Here is an 18,422-nt window from a genome sequence, read left to right on the forward strand (position 1 = left end):
TGACTGAAGTGGGGAGGAATATACTGTACAGCATATTACGGAAATTTCTTGGACAAAATACTCTCAGGTCTCAGGGTTGAACATTTAGAATTTGTGTTTATAGACTGAAACTCTTGAGGCATAAATGTTCAATTCTTAGGGAATGTTCATTTTAAGCAATACAGTAAACCCTTGTTATTTGCGGGAGTTACGTTCCATGGAATGGCGTGAATAGACAACACTGCAAATAGCAACTTATACTACCTTAGTGCACTACTGTATACCTATACCAAGCAACCAACTAGCTGCAGCAGCACTCATCCCCTCTTTTAACTTATCTAATAATTCAACTTTCTTTGTCCGGATCATCATTGACTTCTGCCTTTTACATTTCACTCCACTAGCATCACTAGCACTGATACTAGGCAGTCTTTTAGGGGCCATTTCACACAGAAACACTGACGTTTTGAGAGTACAACACTAGATGCTGCGTGGGGTGACTCGTTGTGCTGCGGGAAAAGGCTTACAAGCTAGCCACCATAGTCACCATCTGCTTACCGCGAATTGTCGAAATTGCGAATCGCAAACCTGCAAATGGCAAGGGTCTACTGTATGCTTTCAATCATGAATTTCAAATAGTGACAAACACACATAAGAATACTGTTAGTTACACAGTGTATGGTGAAGGACATGACATGCTCACTAAGCCAAGTAATGTCAGCAGACTGGATCAATCTACCCTGGCATGGACAGGATACTGAATTTTGTGTTCTGTGGCAGAATTTTCCTTTAGTGTATGAAAGTGGATTTGTACAAATACCTGCACCTGCATGTGTTTGTATGCATTAAAATTATTATCCAAACACAGATCATGTGACTGTACAGTATACGTATACAGAAAAACAAAAAATGCACAAACACACACATGTCCAGAAAAAAAAAAATTTATTAAAAAATATTTCATGTTAGTCAATATGACTGATTGGAAGAGTAGAATGAATGTGCCATCTATTACTGGTATTATTGATGATTGTTAACATCATCACTATGTTTGAAATAAATTAAACCACTTACAAGTTTCAAATCTTGTTTTAATACCTCTGCATGTGTTAAACTCGATTATAGTACTGTATAACTATGTTGGATAATGGTAACATGTAAATCACAGTGTGTGCAGCTGATAAATTTTGACCAGATTATACTGTATTATATAATAGCTGGGGAATTGTCTGGGTTTGTTTTTGAGGGACAGCTCCTAACCTATGTCTGTGATTATACTATCAACTTCACTACACTACACTACACTACACTATCACATGTAGGTGGGTGTCAACCCTTGCAGAGCCAACACCCTAGTTTAGATGTACTGTATTTCTATTGAGGGAATTCCACCTTTGAGAAAGGTCAACCCCTCAAAATTCTACCTTTGTCTTAAAAACTGTAGCCAGAGATTGTGAACACACACACACACACACACACACACACACACACACTGTCCTTTATATACAGTAGATAACCAGTACTGTACTGTACTATATGATGGTGAATGTCATGCAGAGTTTTTACAGGGGAAATTAATTACTGTATGTGTCAGAATGTTCCAAGAAAAGGAAAACTGATTACCAATGAAAATTGAAGATATGTAATGTTATTGTGGTTGTTTAATATTTTCACAGGTGGAGTAGTAAAGAGTTGAAACCCAAAGTACAGTAATGGAGAGATAAGCAAGTATGGTATATTGAGATATAGGATGGGAGGCAGGTGCCACTTGCAGATGGAACAGCTCTGGTTGAGGATTCAGAAGAAAAGCTGCAAATGTTGGTAAATGAGTCTGGGCGTGTGTATACTTGTAGGAAGTTTAACAATCACTCTGAACAGAACTACACTGATGAAGGGTGACAGGTAAAAGTAAATGTTCTTTTGAGAGTAGACAGAATGGAGGGAATGAGGTAGTTCAGTTATCAGGGAATGAAAAGGTAAAGTGACGACCTGAATGACAACAGGGGATAGAAAGGAAATAACTTATCAACTGAGAACTGTTTAGAGGCAGAGACCTATACCAAAACAGGCAAAGGTGGAGCTGTGCACCAGAAATGGTGTGTCTGAATGAGAGGAGCAAAGTTTAAAGTGGTTTATGGGATGTTGCAGCAGTAATAGAGACTGAATCAGCAATTGAAGTCTTGTTTCTTCTTGATTCCAGCCATTTTGCAATACATGTATACTGTAGTAAGAAAGAGAAAGTTGTAGTAGCATTGATGAAGATATGCAATACAGTACAGCATGCAGTAAGGGTAATGGTTACCATATTATCCCACAACACGAGCAAAACCAATTACTGTATACAAGTGATAACTTGTTTAATGTGTGAGGTAATAAATTGCCATGGTGTTGCCTGACTCAGAAGTACTGTACTGTAGTGTATAAAACAACATGACAACCTTCAACAAAGTTTTTCTGTACCAGTTTAAGCTTAAAGGAAATGTTTCATATGAAAACAAAAGAATAATTTTTTACTTCTGAAAATGTATTTTTATCAATGTTTACTCTTAGGGCAATGTACTGAATTAATTTATAATGCAATATGTTAAGACACTGATGTGTAGTTGTCAGTGTTCATATACTGTACTGTATGTTATTGTGAAGCTTGGCCGTAAGTAAGATAGGCATATTCAACAGGTGGGGCTGGACAGTGGCGGACTGTGGACTGATGAGAAAGAAATTAGAAGAGGCATGAAGTCACCCAACGCTACTATCAAAATACACCGGTGTTCTTACTGCCAGTACTCAACTGGAGTTATAACACATTTGAAGAGACATGTTCGCACTCATACTGGAGAGAAGCCTTTTGCATGTCCATACTGTTCATATTGTTGTACTACAAAAGAAAATTTGAAGAAGCACATACGGACTCACACCGGAGAAAAACCTTACTTTTGTCCGCACTGCCCTTACCGATCCTCACGGACGGATTCATTAAGATCTCATTTGTTTCTTCATCAGAACTAGAATTGTTTTGTTTTTCTTTTTCTAATTTAGTCTGAGATATTCACTCATAAGCAGTTATGTGTGACCAGGCAAGAATATAGAATACTGTATGTATTATAACCACGACCATAACACAAAAATATGGCATTTATCAAAGTTATCTAATTATTCAACAGATTAATATTGGTTATTTCATTACAAAAGTGTTGTCATGTGATGTTGTGGCTTATTATACGGGACATGAAGTGTACAGTACAGTATCTACAATTAAAACTTTTAAAAATTCTTCAAAGTAAAACATAAAAGGAATTTCCTTGTGAGTTTTATGTTCTTATGGATTTATTTATCTGTTATTAAAGATCAAAGTCTGATATAGTCTGATGTAGTTTAGTATGTGTGTGTGTGTGTGTGTGTGTGTGTGTGTGTGTGTGTACTGTATACAGGATGTGTATGTCTGAATATGCCATCAGGTGCATTTTATATACAATCACTAAATGAGTCAGAATATATCCTGCAAAAGGCTTGTTGACTAAGGTTATAGTAGAGCAACATTTTCCAGTCATAATGAATATTAATTTCTGTACACTTTGGTATCTTATACTGTACTGTATTGTATTTCCTGTGGGTGCCGCTGGTAACAGATAATACTTAATGTGATTAACCATCAAGTAAATCTTGTGAATTACTCTATGTATTACTGAAGGGACGCAATAAAATAACATCTACTAACAAACACCAACAGTTACTGTAACTTAATTTGTTTCACCCACAAGACTTCTTAATTCAACGCTTTATGTCGTAAGTAATCCATAAGTTTATGAATTACGGTAGTTTTTTCTCACAGATTCATTTTACATTAATAAAAAGTAGAGGATATATCATTGATCCTAAACTAGTTTTTTAAAGTAATACCACTCCAGACAACCATCAGTGAGAGAAACACGTAATATGGGTTCCATGCTTAAGAGTTTTGTATAAAGAGTTGTACTGTATGTGTATATTGCAAGTAACTCAGTGACTACAAGTCTTAAGTAAGATGGGCATCCTCTGCAGGTGGGGCTGGACAGTGGCAGTCAGTGGATTGGTGGAAAAGGAGTCAGAAGAGACCGAAAGATGACGAACACCGCAGGCAAGATACACCAGTGTCCCTTCTGCCAATATTCCACGACTGTCATAACAAACCTCAATAGGCATGTGCGCACACATACTGGAGAAAAGCCATTTGCATGTCCACACTGTTCTTATACTTGTACACAAAAAGAGAATCTTAAAACACACATTCGTACACATACTGGAGAGAAACCCTATATATGTCCCTACTGCCCGTACCGCTCCTCTCGCACAGACTCTTTAAAGAACCACATGTTCTTACACCAAGTATAAACATATTTATAATATTTTACTTTCATTCACACTGCCCTTTACAAATTTCATTTGGTACTACTGTGCAGTACAGTATATACACTGTACTTATTTTTTATACTTTTTTACCAGTTATTGTTGTTTGTTTGAGCACATACAGTGTGTACTGGCCCAGGCTGGTGCTAATTAAAGTTCAAAAATAATTTTCAAAACTATGTGAACTTACCTTATAAAGATTTTTAATTTTATGAAGATACTGTACTGCCAATTAGATTTAAGACAAAGTTAAATTAATTTCTGTTACAGTAATATACAGTAACAATTGGCACTGGGGGGGGAGGGGGGGGGGCACTAACTACACCAGAAAACATGAATTTAAAAATCTTGTGGTATCGTACTTATAAATCGTGGTTATTACTGAGAAGAATGGTTTGAATGACTTAGTCATGCTCAGTAAATGTAAGCCTTGCAGTGAAATAACTTTGATGACTTTGCAAAGCAAATGTGAAATTATAGAGCAGTGTCTATATTTCATGTATGACTGCAGAGTACAGTATTGTACATTATAATTTGTGAATGTTCTAACTTACGGTAAGTAAGTACAGGATGTACAGGTTACTTATCTGGAACACAACTGCTGTACTCTACAACTATTTTAAGGAAAGTATTTAACTTGTGTAGTAAGTCACTCCCACTGCTGGTACAGTACAGTATAGCACATTACAGCACAACACAGTACAGTATGGTACAGTACAGAACGGTATGGTACAGTACAGTACAGAACCGTACAATACAGTACCGTGCAGCACAACACATTACAGTATAGTACAATACACTACAGTATAGCACAGTACAGTATGGTACAGTACAGTACAATACAGTACAGTGCAGCACAGCACAGTACAGTACAGTACAGAACCGTACAATGCAGTACAGTGCTGCACAGTACAATACAGTACAGTACAATACACTACAGTATAGTACAGTACAGCACAGCTGGCTTCTTGAGATATGATTGTAGATAAAAGTGACCTAAGATACAAATTATTCTATACATTCGGGCCAAATAATTTTATTTATTTTTTATTTAATTAATTACTGTCAGATTAGAGGTGCTGTATTACATCATAAAATGTAAAGGCAAAACATTTAAATGAAGGAAACTTTAAGTGATATTGTCACACTATGAAACTCACGATCGTTATTATTGTGACTTTGTAAAATGGAGAACTAGAGTCCATGGATTAAAACATGAAACTGAAGGAAACATAAATAAGTTGAGCACCAGACGTTACAATATGGTTAGTGACCTCCTACTTGTAGCTCACTTTATATGTAAAAGAAATATACTGTACAGTGTAATATTTTATAAGCACATCCAGTGTAAAATGTTTTAAAATCCATATTCTAAGAATTCTAATTTTCAGATTTATTCCTGTGTTCCCTGTAGGCCTCTTAATGTGTAGTGACCTTATTCCTTGCATCATCATCTTCTCCACTGTTCATCATTATCTTCTTTAAAAATCCTGTACTGTACAGAACTAAGTTTAAAATGTATCTGCCATACTTGTATTAAATTATCTTTTGTAAATATGTCATATGATGTTCAAGGTTTTAAGTGATTCATTGTATAAATTGCTGTAATAAATTTATATTAAACTGCAATATCGCCCGGAGGTTAATGAGAGATACCTATTTCTTGATTTTTTCTCAGAAAATATAACGAACATAAGAACACAAGAATAGAGGAAACTGCAGCAGGCCTATTGGCCCATACTAGGCAGCCCCGTTTACACCCAACCCCAATCGATCAGATATCCTTTCAACTTATATTTGAAGCTTCCCAGCGTGTTCGAGTTGATGATGTTTGGTAACTGATTCCACTCATCCACTACTCTATTTCCAAACCAGTGTTTACCTATGTCGCGCTTAAATCTGTCTTATTTAAAACCATTGCTACGAGTTCACTCGTGGTTGGATAGTTATTGGAGGTACAACTCAGTACAGTACAAGGGTAAACTGAGGAACACAGAGTCATTCTGAATCCGGGAGAGAACCACATGCAGTATTGTACTGTACTGTACTGTACTGTATGTAATAAAATAGGGTGGACATGCTTGGGTATACTGTACAGTACAGTAGTACTCCTAAAAGGTTACTCTGTTGTCTCTTCCATTAAAAGTCACTGAAATAAGAATTCAAGATGCTAAAAGACAAAATTCTGAGTTACTAAAAAAAATATTACAGGACAAATGATATTTGAAGATTACAAAATTGTGTACCCTATAATAAAAGATAATGTTAAAATTAACTTTTATTTAATGAAAGAAGGACCGACTGATCTTTCTAGACCTTGTTTTAAACCTTGGTCTTTAAGCATATTTTCTTATTAAGAAATATTTGTGTACTGTATATGGGATGGGAGTTCTTCCACTGTTTAAACAGATACAAACTAGACACAAACTAGGAAAAAGGGATGGATGGACAGATGAAATTACAGTTAACTGGAGGTACATAGCACTGACCTCGTGTTCCCTGAGCTGATTTCAGATTGTCTTTAAAAGAAATTTTTTTAGGAAAATTTCCCACCTGTACAGAAAAAATCAAGATGATTTATAAGTATGGTGTTGACAGGCTGGTAATACTGTGGTTTAGTTTATAGCTTGTCTGGTGTTCACCTTTTATGTTTGAATTTATCAAATAGTGTGTCAGATCATGTGTTAAAGGATTTATTCTTGTGAATCTCTATATTCTTTATTCTCTCCTGTATTATATTCATTAAGTCTTGGCTGGTAACATTGTTTTTTATTAATATTTATTAAAGGAGGTTACTGGGAATCTCCTTTGATTTGTCAATGGCTGTTTTAGCCTAAAGTAAGATGGGCATCCTCTACAGGTGGGGCTGGACAGTGGCTGTCAGTGGACTGATGGAAGAATACCCAAGCAACCCTGGACCTGCCTCAATAGCCTCGACAAGATACACAAGTGTCCCTACTGTGACTATTCTACAACTGCCTTAAATAATCTGAAAAGACATATTTGTGTTCACACTGGAGAGAAACCATTTGCTTGTCCTCACTGCTCCTACAGTTGTTCAAGAAAAGGCAACTTGGAAACACATATTCGAACTCACACAGGAGAAAAACCCTACTCGTGTCCACACTGCCCTTACCGCTCTTCTCGCATGTTCTCCCTCAAGAGTCACATGTCCACTCATCACCCATTTCAAGATGTGATCACGTCAAACACTCGATGATAATCAATTAAGAAATCATCATTTATATATTATTAAAAAATATATACTGTATATATACAGTATATATATATATACCTGTATACTATATACAGTATAGGTATGTATGATACATTGCCAAATTAACCTCCTAAAATTTTCTTTTATTATATTTTATTATCCTCATTCCTGTCTCATTTAATTTCTGGGAATTTCCAACTACAGTATAATTGTTCAGGAACTTAGCATCACTTTTAATGCTCAGTTTATGCCATGATTAGCAGTTTATTCCAGAAAGCCTCGTGTAATGTATGTTGTTCTCTTCTTCTGCTTGCTAAATCTGTTACACTATTAAGATGATTTATGGAAACTTATTCATGTACAGTATGTGTAATACCATTTGCCAAGGACTGTGGATATTTAAATAATTACTTCAGACACATTTAAAATGTGTCAAATATAAGTTGGGATAGTTGAAAGGCTGTGTCATGCAGCAGCAGCTAGAGTGGTCATGCTGGGATGTAGATATACCCAGTAATTTGCCCATAATAGTACAGCTGTACCTGTATATCAACAATTGCATGAAAGGACTAACACCATGACTGTAGTGTATTTTATACATAATTCAGTGAGAAACTACAATTTCTTATAATATCTTTTGTGGCAAATACAGTACTGTACAGTACTATACTGTCTGTGTTGCCTGTAAAGACTACAGTACATGAAATCTGCCTATAACTAGGGTACTACTGGGAAGAGTTGTTGTTGCTTTTGTCTTGGCTTTCTTTACCTTTTGTTGAATAATCTCGAAAATTTAGCTTTTCTTGAAAAGTCCAAAATACAGACACAAGACTTAAAAAAAAATAAATAAATATAATCATCTGAATATTACATCGGGGGATAACAAATACTACTGCAAAAAATCTTGCTTATTGCTTTAATAATATTTAGGTTTACTGTAGTCTACAGGGATACCTGTACCACTGTATAAGAACCATTAATACTGTCTTTAGTCTTGAGTCTATGGAATATGTCAAAATTTAAATAAATTTCAAAATAGTATTATGTATAAGTTGTTATGAGAAGCAGAGTCTTAACAGTGTTTTTCCTCAAAATCATTTGTTACACATTTAGGCCTCAATACATTTTTGGATTAACTGATATATTGTTCTGTACTTTTTATGCCAAAAATATATGTCTTAATTTTTTTAAGCAGATATTATATATTATATATCATCAACATTGAAGATATATTCTTCAATTCAATTTTACAATTTTCACATATTCATTCTTATACATTAACTGATAGAGGTGCATGTTAACTTGTAGCACTATGCTGAGTACAGTACACATGCTCACTGTATATACTGATCCCCTAATCATATCTTATTGCAATCAATGTAAATATGACTATTGAGACCTTTTGATAACCCTGAGTAAGATAGGCGTCCTCAACAGGTGAGGCTGGAGAGAGACCATGTGTGGACTGGGAGGAGAGGAGGCGTGGCAGCGGGACGGGGCCACAGCTCTTCTGTCAAGATGCATCACTGCCCCTACTGTGACTACTCCTCAAATGTTACTACTAATTTGAGGAATCACTTACATAGACACACCGGGGAGAAACCATATGCGTGTCCTTTCTGTTCGTTTGGCTTTGCTACAAAAGATCGGTTAAAGACGCATATCCGGACCCATACAGGAGAGAAGCCCTTTGAATGTACCATATGTCCATACAGATCTTCAAGAAAAGACTCTTTGAAAAACCACATGTTGACCCATCAGATTTAAGGCAGTTTTGCTTTGTTTTAATTCCTTTTAAGCAGTTTTTACACTGGTTTTTAATCAAAGTTATTTTGAAGTTCGTATCTTTAATATTCTTTATTTTAATCTAATATATTGTACTGTACTGTACATGCTCATTGTATTTGGTCTTTTTCATATGAGTATAAAATCTCATTCATGTTTACGAGGGCATAACCGTACAGTATATACTGTATAGACTCGTGTCTCCAATAACAAGATACTCTACAAACACTACCAGACAGGATTGTATTGTTACTTAAGTCTGTGTACCGAGACTATGAAATGGATTCGAGTGTAGAAACAACCAGAAACATTCATTTTGAATACAAGTATATTGTACTGTAATATAATATTAACTCTACAATTTCCAAGGCTTTTTGTACATGTATTTCCTGTTACATTTCCTTAGTATTACTTTGGCAGAATAATCAATATTGGTCAGATAAGTGTCAGACACTGTATATACCTGTACATATGCAGTTTTGTGTGTACTGTACTGTACTGGGTATGTGTTCATGCATGCAAGTGAATGGCCTGACCATCACAGTTATGAAATAAAGATGGGTTAGCTGCTCTGGGCTAGTAAAGTAAATGTCATCAAATTAATGCACATACTGTACATCATATAGCTACTTGTGATAATTGGGGCAAGTCTCAAACATTTTATTAAAACAGTTAATTAGACTGAACTATAGATGGAAGAAATAAAAAAAATGCCAGGGAAAGAACCAGAGTCACATTACAAGGAAGTCAACATTATTGTGTTTGTACTGTATGTGTCTGAATGTGTAAATAAAATGTTGGACTACATAAATAAGTGCAGCAATGTTTGTATACATGAACCTACATTAACTAATACACATATGTTAATTAACAAAGTGCAAACCTCCACATAAAAAATTACTGTAAAAAATCTTTCTTTGAATTTATCAGAATTGATTAAAAATCCTTACCATTAATTTAGGTATAATTTTAGCTTTGTTCAAAATTAATCCAATTCGAGGCAGTTTGGTACAACTGTAAGCATCAGGGAGCAATGAATGAAAATACTGTACCAGTAAGTATTACATTTCTACAGATAATTTTTTGTATGTGTTATTTTCATGAGTAAAATTGTGAGGCAAAGGTCCGAACATGTAGTCAGGGCGAGGTAAAAATTGTAACTTTAATTCTTCTTTAATACTGTACTAGTCATTTCTCCAAACAGTGGTTCTTCTACAGTTGCTGCTTCAATTACTCTCTATCTGTTGACACACTAGAACAAGATCAATACTGTACAGTACTTCAATACACCTCTATTGTTGCCATCAGTGTCTCCCTCATTACTATTGGTATTAGATAATCTTGCAACTATTAAACACTTCTTCAGTAGGTCTCTCAACTGTTCAACACTCTCAACTATCACCAAGTTCTTAACACATGTACAGTGCTAATACCTCAAGATACAGCTAAAAAAATGCTTCCTCCAACACTTTTCTGACATAACTGTAACTCAACAATTTTCAAGTACAGGTACAGGGTACAGTACTCACTAATAACTCCAGTGAGTGAAACATCTGTATTACATTTCCACCAATGCTCCACCTTTTTCCAAAATTGCTTTCACCAACATCCATTGAAAATGTCAGTTATTCTCCAACATATTGCCACACTAACAAGCTACCAGAGGTTACTTCATTATTTTATTTTCAAAACTATTTTAATGGTCCACCAAATTCCTCCAACATTTCGTTGCATATTCACCTTCTTCTTAAATAATTCTTTAGAATGTAATACTGTACAGTACAGTACTGTATGCACTTTTAATCATGCTTAACCCTCCCCCTACACACACTCATACCAATATAATATATATGCACACATGCACATGTTAACATTACAGTGTGCTATACACACACACACACTACTACTTTGCTCACTTGGAATCGAGTGTGTTGATCATCCAGCGATGACATGATGATATGGGTTTTTAGTGATGTTACCTTCGTTGGTGAGTCTGAGGTGACTCGAGAGGCAGATATGGCATCGGCGGGGCCATCCGCGGATGTTGCATTGTGGAGGGGTACATCAAGTGCGGGAGGGGCTGCATCAGCGTCTTTCCAGCACTGACGCTTGTCTGCCTCAGTATGCAGTTGGGTTAACTTGAAAGTATTGACACCTTCTTTTGTGGTGCTCCTCCAAGCATTATGGTGCGGAGTGATCATCTCCCAGATGAAGGAGTCAATTTGACACTTTTTCAGGTTTGTCTTAAGATTATCCTTATACCTTTTCCATTGCCTTTTAACATTATGTTTACCATTCTGTAGGTGACAGTAGTAAACACACATGCACTTTTTTTACACACGGGGATTAGCCCACCCGGGCACAGGTCACTGACCCACATCGGGGCCTGGGGGGCGAAAATGTAATACCTGTAATAATATTAATAATGATAATAATAATAATAATAGTAATTATAATTATTCATAGTAAATAAAATTGAAAATAAAATAATATAAGAATAATAATGATAATAATAATAATAATAATAAAGAACCAAAAAGAAATAAAAAAATAAAAAAAAGATCAAAGTGAGAAACAATATTTGTATGTTGTGTTGTCAATAGTAAGAGAAATGATTGAGACCCTGCAATTGTGTGTAAATGAGGCAAACAGTCAGATCACCAACCTGAGACTTGGTCACAATTATTTTTATGCCATAGGGCAGCAGGGTCTACCATTAGATAATACATTATGCTGTATACCCATATGCACATGGTAACATCACTACATGGTAACATCACTACAAACAAGAAAAATACAATTTGATATACAGGTTGTGTAGTATTTCTATGACAAATAAGGATGTAAATGTTATCAAAATGTAGAGAAAGCAATGCTCTGGTGTCTGTCATTCTCCTCGTTATAAGAATATAATGCACTGTAATATAATTGTCATTTGGTTCAGTACTCGTACATACAACACTCATTAAAAAGATCTTGTTTTATTTATTACTGCTAAAATGATATACATTTTGTCTTAAATTTATGGATGAAAGCCTCATCTTTAAAAGGTTCATTTACTGTACAGCACAGTATTGTCCATCAAGGGTTAAAGCTTCATCCTCAAAGACTTAACAGACAAGAAACTCTACTTGTGGAGTACAGTACAGTACAGTACAGTACAGTTCAGTTCAGTTCAGTACAGTACTATGGTTAGACTGTAGCATCAACCACTTCTCTTGCTTTGATAATTCTTTTTAATTGATTTATTGTAAAGTTTATTTTTATTTTTTTTTAACTGTTCAATCAAATTATGACTCATAAATATTAAGATTAAATAAACATCTTTGTTTTTTATCTAACATGTGGGACCATAAACGTGCGGCACCTTTTGCATGTCTGTATAGAACTCATTCCTGCTACGTAACTTGATAAAAGCTGCACTGGTTGAACTGACAAATGATTTGTGGCTTATAAAAAATATATCAGCTGAGTTCATCAATTAGTACTGTGCATTACAATTTTATTGACCAGATATATACCTCCGTTTCAACTTGGAAATTTTGGCAGGGGCAAACTTTACCTTCATTCAAGATGAGTTTGTATGTTAGGTTTAAAACTATTACTTGTGTGGCCAAAAACATAAGAAGGTACTCTATAGTACTTAATATAGTACAGGTAACTACACTCACTAATTGAAAAATACCCATAATTATGTTGCTCATGAGATTTTCATATATAAATATCCTGTGTATAGTTTTTAAGAAACTATGCTAACCAAAACAAATGGTGCATAAAGAAGATGTACTGTAACTCACCTGCTATGCCTTATGCTGTTACAGTTTATATACATAATGACAGGAATAAGGTTTCAAAAATAGAACTTGTTCAAAAATGGTTTAACGTTCAATAACACCACAAATTACCATAATACTGTACTATTGTTATAGTTTAAGCTCCTCTTCACTATGTGCAGGTGAGCTAAAACTTTGCACCGTACTGTACTGTAGTGTACTGTGTATGTTACTGGGTAAATCACCTGTGTTTGTGTGCATGTAAAAGTGAAGGGAAGTCAAGTTTTATGTGTACAGTACAGTAAGTCCTTGTTTAACGTTGCCCCTGATAACATTGCTTTGTTATAGCGTCGCTATTCTTTAGATACCCATGATTCGGATAACGTCCCGCCGATTCAGTATAACATCGTCACAGACTACTTATGTACGGCGCATCACTCTCTCTTATCTTGGCGCGCTACGCTCTCTCAGCTTGACGTGCTGCGCTCTCACTCACGGAGCATCACAGCGTCGCTGGTCTTTGTTAGGCTTCCATAGCGTCATGATTGTTTAAGTGTTTTTGCTCTTAATACTGTACTCTAACCATTCAAAATGGCTTCCAAGTTCCCATCAAGTGTTGCTGATGCTAGTGTTGCAAAGAAGCAACGTAAAACCATTAGCCTTGCTACGGAAATGGAAGTCTTAAACCATTTTGAACCACCCGCCAGGTCTCAGTGACCCACCACCCTCTTCCTCTCCCGCCCTCCACCTCTCCTCCTCCGCTCCACTACCCACCACACATTCGCTCCACCGCCTCCGCCCATCAGTGAGTACAATACAAAATGATTTAGTTTAATTATATATATACTATTTTCTATAAAAATGCCATTGAATTTCTGTATATGTAATGTATTTTATGGGGCAAAGGGAAGCTGGAGAGCGTAACTCCCGTATTTTATCTATTTCTTATGGGGAAAATTGATTCCGTTAACGTTGTTTCTGTTAACGTTGCGGTTTTTAGGAACGGAACTACGGCATTAAGCGAGGACTTACTGTACTACAATACTGTTAGATGAACACAGTATTATGTTCTCACTGCCTGTGTACCCTACTACTGTATATTAAGTTGAAATAGGAAGCTTTTATCCTTTCAATATTAAAAACATGAAGAGAGTAAGATGAGCATTCCCAACAGGTGAGGATGGACACTGATCGGCTGACGACTGCAGGGAGAGGAGCCACAAGACCTGGGAGTAACCCCTTGACCAAGATATACCAGTGTCCAAATTGTACCTATTCCACCTATGCAACCACCTGTATGAGAAATCATATTCGCACTCATACTGGAGAAAGACCATTCAAGTGCTCGCACTGTTCGTTTAGTTCTGCTACAAAAGACAATCTCCTGAAACATATTCGTACACATACCGGTGAAAAGCCCTACAAGTGTACAGTGTGTCTCTACCGTTCCTCAAGGAAAGATACTCTGAAGGCTCACATGCTAACTCATATAAAAACCTTTTAAAATGAGAAGAAACTATTATGATTACAGTAAACTGTAACACAGAACTGATGAAAAAAGCAAATAACCATTGAAGTTCTCACAACTTTCCGACCTTATGTATCATATTGGATCTTGATCTGTTTTACCTGCACTGTGTATTATTTTGTAAATACTGTACTATTATTAAACTAAATGAAGACACAAACTTATAATTTTTTGTAAGTATAGTTACATTATTCACTAATTTATTGTCAATGGCCTAATGGCTCTATTTATGTTTGGTTAAGTGAGCATAAAATATATTCTGTACAGTACTGTACTGCACAACATAGTTATTGTAATTATCATCCAAGAAAATCTTTAGCGTACTTGAATGTAACGTTGACTTTCACAATGAACATTCCAGCAGTAGTCTATATACAGCAACGACAATATTTTTTACTTACACATCTAACAGATAAAAACAATCCTTATGCTATGTTGTGTGTGAGCCAGACCCGAGTTATGTAGATAAATGATCTTCCAAAGAAAAACATGGTATAACTACACACGCTTGCATAGTAATTTTCTATCTGAATGCACATAGATGTACCGTAGCTGCTTCTCTGATGTACAGTTAAATTTGCTACATTTTATCTTTATTTATATACTATATCTGTTTGTGTTATTGATCTTTTGTTTTCAATGTGAGTAAGCTGGGCGTTCCCAACAGGTGGGGCTGGACAGACTTGACCAGAGGATAGACCTGAGAAGAGCGACAGGACCTGGGATGGGAATCACCACCTTCTTCAAGACGCACCAATGTCCATATTGTCCGTACAACACAAAATTTACCTCAAGTTTGAGGAACCACATGCGTACTCATACTGGAGAGAAGCCATTTTCTTGCTCCTACTGTTCATTTTCTTCTGCCACGAAGGACCGTCTAAAAACACACATTAGAACTCACACTGGAGAAAAACCATTTTCGTGTTCCTATTGTCCTCATCGCTCCTCTCGTAAAGACGCATTAAAAACTCATATGCTGACACATCAACTTTAAAATAATTCTTCAAATGTATATTAACATATAATCTTTAGTTTTACTTCTCTAACACTATTATCACCTTTTAAGTTGCCATGATTGTAGAGTCTAGATATATAAAATAATTAAAATATTGTCCAAGTCTAACAAAATAAGTTCACCAAATGAAATATTAGAAATAAACTGCACTGTATAATTACAGTAATATATATATATATATATATATATATATATATATATATATATATATATATATATATATATATATATATATATATATATATATATATATATATATATATATATATATATATATATATTACAGTATTTGATACTATAAATCACATGACACATTTGATAATCCTGAAACAACTTAAAAATACCTGTGTTTTGGGATGTACGGTTCTGTACCCTACTTATTTCAGTTTAAATTTCAACAGTTCATTGCATATTATAGGAAACAGGATCCTAGTGCTGTTCACAATGTTACCAGAAGCATCTGGCAGGAGTCTCAAGTATATATGAATTAAATACTGAAATACTAAGTTAAATGTCACAATCAAATAATAAATATGAAGCTCAAGTGATTGAGATACTGTACAGTAGAACCTCAAGAGGGCAGAGTAACTGCTCCAGTGAGTTGTTTCTAATGGGAATTTTCCAGAAAGCAGAGGTCAAATTCCTCAAGGGGCTGTGTAAGCAATTAATACTGAATAATAACTTAAGAAAAAATATTACAGTTATGTCTTATGTATATATAATCTCTATAAACCTGATTTGATTTGATAAGATGAGCAAATATATTACAGTACATACTGTACACCGTATAAGGGATAAATATTTTCATAACAGATGGCTGTACTGTACAATACATTAACAGCCTGTAATTTGTATACTGTATTACTTTATTGTAGGTTGTGGTCATCAGGTGGTGTAGCCCTTGTCACTTCTTATAGCGCTGTTTGAGTTATGTTTTGGTTGCTTCCACAACACTACTCTTGTGTGATCTGACCTGGGTCCCTTTAGCATTATTATGATTATCCAGTAATTGTGCACAGTATTTCCATATGAAAAGTTTTAATTGCATTTAAGTCTCCTTCCCACAAAACACTCATTATTAACACAGGGCAGGGCAGGGCAGGGCAGGGCAGGGCAGGGGCAGGGGCAGGGGCAGGGCAGGGCAGGGAACTATGGAGGTTACACAATTCACAAGGCTCTTTTCTTTACAAGTCAGTCAGCATGAGTACAGTATTGTACTACATAAGAAAACATGTTCAGTTAGTGTTGGTCACTCGCCCACAAGCACAGAAGTATGCTGGATATGTCCAACATTCAATTTTGATAAAAAGAGAAGAAAAGATTTTCTCATTCAATGGATTATACCCTCAATGACTTCCATTTGGGAACAATAATAATGATTCAAGACAGTCAGCCATAAGCTTTCACTTAATGGATTTTACATATGATGGTTCCACATAGCAAACAAATGTATATATATATATATATATATATATATATATATATATATATATATATATATATATATATATATATATATATATATATATATATATATATATATATATATATATATATATATATATATATTGTACATCATAAGATATAAGAAACATAAACTATATGGATAAATTACTTTCTTTGAGTTTTGTTTCGATGACAAATTTTTGCATGATAGTCAACATGCTCTCAGCTTCCAGTACAGTATCTCCACTACTGTGAAAATATATTTGGTCTTCAAAAATTTAAAATGCAGAGTTCCTTTACAAAAAAGATAATTCTTAAGAAGAAAATAAAAATTAGTGTGATATTCTCCTTTGACAATATTCTTACCATAATGTACTTTAATATTATCTTACTTTTAATTTGTGTTAAAACTAGACAAAGGAATTCCAGAAATTAAATTTATTGCAATTTTTTGTACAGGTAGTTAGAAATCACTATTTTAATTTTTATGCTTTTAATAAATATGAGGAATTTCAAATTGTGTTTTAATTTTATGTTCTTCATGAATATGAGAGACAATAACTTCACAGGTATTTATGCCTCAAAGTTGCCAATGTCTTTCTGTTGATCATTAACAGCTTTATTAAGAGTATGCAATACAGTACTCTTGGACAACATAATTGGAATAAATTACATGTAGGCCACTACATGATCTTCTGTAAATATGACCCTTTTGTACAGTGAAGTAAGTCCAAACATCAAATAAAGAATTTAAGTCTCAAACTTGTAATGGAGAGTTTTCTTTCCATATCTTATCACATTAACTCTTGATTAAGATGGCGTCCTCTACAGGTGAGGCTGAACACTGACGATCACAGGACTGGCCGGAGAGGACCAACAGGAGCAGGAAAGATCCTCCCTTCATCTGGCAAGGTGTTGAAGTGTCTCTACTGTACTTATACCACCAATGTTAACACAAATCTGAAGAAACATGCACGCACTCACACCGGGGAGAAGCCGTATGCCTGCCCATATTGTCCATTCAGAGCATCTCAAACAGAGAATCTTAAAAGACATATCCGTACTCATACTGGGGAGAAGCCTTATGCGTGTAATTTCTGTTCTTATCGTTCCACCGAGAAGAGCAGCTTGAAGAATCACTTATGGGTCCACCATTCATCAGGTAATTCTCATGACTTCATTCATAATTAACAATAATGTCTTTTTCGTTACTGTATGTGTTGGTACAAGTATAAACAAAAGTTTGGATGATTTGACTTTTATTTTTGTTCATATACAGTACAGTGTGTGTGT

At 35.1% G+C, this 18,422-nt stretch overlaps 1 protein-coding gene across 1 annotated transcript; it reads left to right on the forward strand.

The window, feature by feature from the left end:
• Positions 1–7,632: 7,632 nt before the first annotated feature.
• Positions 7,633–15,393, forward strand: LOC121869917 (zinc finger protein 782-like). The gene is made up of 2 exons (XM_042371483.1): positions 7,633–9,343; positions 14,294–15,393. The coding sequence occupies exons 1-2, from the start codon at positions 9,098–9,100 to the stop codon at positions 14,639–14,641; spliced, it is 594 nt and encodes a 197-aa protein (XP_042227417.1). The 5' UTR covers positions 7,633–9,097; the 3' UTR covers positions 14,642–15,393.
• Positions 15,394–18,422: the final 3,029 nt, after the last annotated feature.

Source organism: Homarus americanus, unplaced genomic scaffold (genome assembly GCF_018991925.1).
Source record: "Homarus americanus isolate GMGI-L3 unplaced genomic scaffold, GMGI_Hamer_2.0 scaffold14467, whole genome shotgun sequence".
In the NCBI taxonomy this organism is placed as follows: Eukaryota; Metazoa; Arthropoda; class Malacostraca; order Decapoda; family Nephropidae; genus Homarus; species Homarus americanus.

What these genes read in the sequence shown, in the direction of transcription:
- LOC121869917 (XM_042371483.1), top strand. Translation starts at nt 9,098, where the DNA reads ATGCATCACTGCCCCTACTGTGACTACTCCTCAAATGTTACTACTAAT. An exon ending in ACATGTTGACCCATCAGATT is followed by an intron (nt 9,344 to 14,293) that starts TAAGGCAGTTTT and finishes TGAAGAGAGTAA; the next exon opens with GATGAGCATTCCCAACAGGT.